Source organism: Eucyclogobius newberryi, unplaced genomic scaffold, assembly GCF_026437365.1.
Source record: "Eucyclogobius newberryi isolate DKJ021-1_F unplaced genomic scaffold, fEucNew1.0.hap1 SCAF_6, whole genome shotgun sequence".
Classification (NCBI taxonomy): domain Eukaryota; kingdom Metazoa; phylum Chordata; class Actinopteri; order Gobiiformes; family Gobiidae; genus Eucyclogobius; species Eucyclogobius newberryi.
Window position 1 is genome coordinate 2,869,166 of NW_027316278.1, and position 2,926 is coordinate 2,872,091.

Consider the following 2,926-nt stretch of genomic DNA (forward strand, 5'->3'; position numbering starts at 1 on the left):
ATCTGGAGGAGGTGGTGCTTTATCTGGAGGTGGTGGTGCTTCATCTGGAGGTGGTGGTGCTTCATCTGGAGGTGGTGGTGCTTCATCTGGAGGAGGTGGTGCTTCATCTGGAGGAGGTGGTGCTTTGTCTGGAGGTGGTGGTGCTTCATCTGGAGGTGGTGGTGCTTCATCTGGAGGAGGTGGTGCTTCATCTGGAGGAGGTGGTGCTTTATCTGGAGGTGGTGGTGCTTTATCTGGAGGTGGTGGTGCTTCATTTGGACGTGGTGCTTCATCTGGAGGTGGTGTTTTGCAGGAGGTCACCATCAGGTTGAAGCATGCGCGTGGCCGTGATCGGAGCCGGGGTCATCGGGCTGTCCACCGCTCAGAGCATTTATGAACATTACCACTCTGTCGTCCAGCCGCTGACCATCCAGGTTTACGCTGACCGCTTCACTCCGCTGACCACGAGTGACGGAGCGGCCGGCCTGTTGCAGCCGAACCTCTCTGACCGCGGGAAAGAGGAGGAGACGTGAGTCCGAACGTGCCACACACTGGTCAAGAAAGAAGAGAAACGTGATTTAACGTCTCGCTTCCTGTGGTCATCTGCAGGAGGTGGACTAAAGAGACGTTTGACCACCTGCTGACCTTCATCAAGTCTCCACACGGTTCAGAGATGGGCCTTTTCCTCCAGTCGGGCTTCAATGTGGTCTCTGAGCCGGCCCAGGTGAGTGCGGCAAGGACGGGACGTTTCACCATATGTTCAATGTTGTTGTTGATGTTGTTTTTGTTGTTGTTTACGTTTACAGGAGCCGTGCTTTAAAGACATAGTGTTGTTGATGTTGTTGTTGTTGTTTACAGGAGCCGTGCTTTAAAGACATAGTGTTGTTGATGTTTCTTGATTGTTCCACTATCAGAAGAGAGGACGGGAAACTCCAAATAGAAGTATATAGGAAACCTACAAACACGGACCAGTATCTGCTCTTTGGTTCCAACCACCCACTACAGCACAAGCTGGGGGTGATCAGAACCTTACAACACAGAGCTCAAGGTGTGCCCACCAGCTCAGAGGGCAAGAAGAAAGAGGAAAAACATGTCCGTAATGCCCTCTCAGCCTGTGGTTACCCCGCTTGGGCCCTCAACAGAGTGAAGAGAACCAAGAAGCAGGACAAAAGGGAAACTGAACAGAGAAGGAAGGGTGTTTCTATCCCTTATGTCTCTGGCCTGTCGGAAAAACTGCAGAGATTTTTTAGACAACACGAAGTCCCTGTTTATTTTAAACCAGGAAACACTTTAAGACAAAAACTGGTTCATCCTAAGGACAAGTTGCCGACTCAAAAACAGAGCAATGTAGTTTATTCGATCCAATGCAGTGAAGAAAGCTGTAAAGAACGGTACATAGGTGAGACGAAACAGCCTCTACACAAGAGGCTTTATCAGCACAGAAGAAATACAAGTTCAGGACCACAGAGTGCCGTGCATCTCCATCTTGAAGCCTCTAATCACTCGTTTGAAGACGGTGAGGTGAAGGTTTTAAGCAGGAGAAAAGATGGTTTGAAAGAGGAGTCAAGGAAGCTATTTTTGTTAAAAAAGAAAGACCTTCTTTAAACAGAAACGGAGGGCTTAGGTTTAATCTTCCTGTTATTTATAATGGGTTACTGAACCCCTGGAAAGGTAGAGGACCAGGACAAGGACATTCAGATGCTAATCAGGTACTCAGGGTGGTTGAGCCAGGGTCTCACAAAGACAAAGAGGATTATAATAGCCCATTAAAATTCTGAATAGGCTCGGTAGATACAAGGGGGAGTTTCTGTTGAAACAAACAACTCTTTCTACTTCAGGAAGGCTCCGCCCAATGGGCGGGTCTTACCACAGAACAGTATTAATATCGGAGTTCTCGACCTAAATTCTGTTATTGACAATGACTCTTGGATGAGAGTCGAAACGTCTATTTTTTCAAACTGAGTCCAGATGAAACAACTGAAGCTTTTTCTACAATGTTGTTGTTGTTGTTTACAGGAGCCGTGCTTTAAAGACATAGTGTTGTTGATGTTGTTGTTGTTGTTTACAGGAGCCGTGCTTTAAAGACATAGTGTTTGGTTTCCGTGAGCTCAGCGAGCGCGAGCTGCAGATGTTTCCTGGATACAAGTGAGTTCTGCTGCTTTTCATTGGCCCGGCATGAGCGGTGGTGGGAGGGGCCTGGTATGAGCGGTGGTGGGAGGGGCCTGTTATGAGCGGTGGTGGGAGGGGCCTGTTATGAGCGGTGGTGGGAGGGGCCTGTTATGAGCGGTGGTGGGAGGGGCCTGGCATGAGCGGTGGTGGGAGGGGCCTGTTATGAGCGGTGGTGGGAGGGGCCTGTTATGAGCGGTGGTGGGAGGGGCCTGGCATGAGCGGTGGTGGGAGGGGCCTGGCATGAGCGGTGGTGGGAGGGGCCTGGCATGAGCGGTGGGGGGAGGGGCCTGGCATGAGCGGTGGTGGGAGGAGCCTGGCATGAGCGGTGGTGGGAGGGGCCTGGCATGAGCGGTGGTGGGAGGGGCCTGGCATGAGCGGTGGTGGGAGGGGCCCATGGTGCAGATTTGCAGCCTTGTTTCCGTGTGGTCATTGGGTTGCCATGGTTATGGTAACTAACGTCTTTAAACCATGTGACAGACACGGCTGGTTCAACACGGCGATGATCGTGGAGGGGAAGTCGTACCTGCCCTGGCTCATGCGCTGGTCAAGACTCCTCATACTTTTGTAGACAATAATATGAATTAAAGCCGCAAGCGGCAATGATAGGCCCTCGCCACGCCACGCCGCAAGAGGAGGGGGCGCTAACGCGCCCCAATGGTCCTTTTATTACACCTACTGCTGAATCTGTGACGCTGTCACATCTTCTCCCCTTTGAATAAAAATGTGAATAACTTTTGATGGTCCTGAAGATGAGTCTCACCACATTTCAGGTTAATAT

The 2,926-nt window shown here is 50.8% G+C and overlaps 1 protein-coding gene across 1 annotated transcript in view; it reads left to right on the forward strand.

Moving 5' to 3' along the window:
- Positions 1 to 314: 314 nt before the first annotated feature.
- LOC140346897 (D-amino-acid oxidase-like) overlaps positions 315 to 2,926 on the forward strand; it is a 7,413-nt gene continuing 4,801 nt past the window's right edge. Inside the window, exons 1-4 of the mRNA XM_072433119.1 lie at positions 315 to 508; positions 589 to 703; positions 2,048 to 2,124; positions 2,626 to 2,712. Of these exons, the coding sequence (XP_072289220.1) occupies positions 315 to 508; positions 589 to 703; positions 2,048 to 2,124; positions 2,626 to 2,712 (473 nt within the window). The remainder of the gene's footprint in view (positions 509 to 588; positions 704 to 2,047; positions 2,125 to 2,625; positions 2,713 to 2,926) is intronic.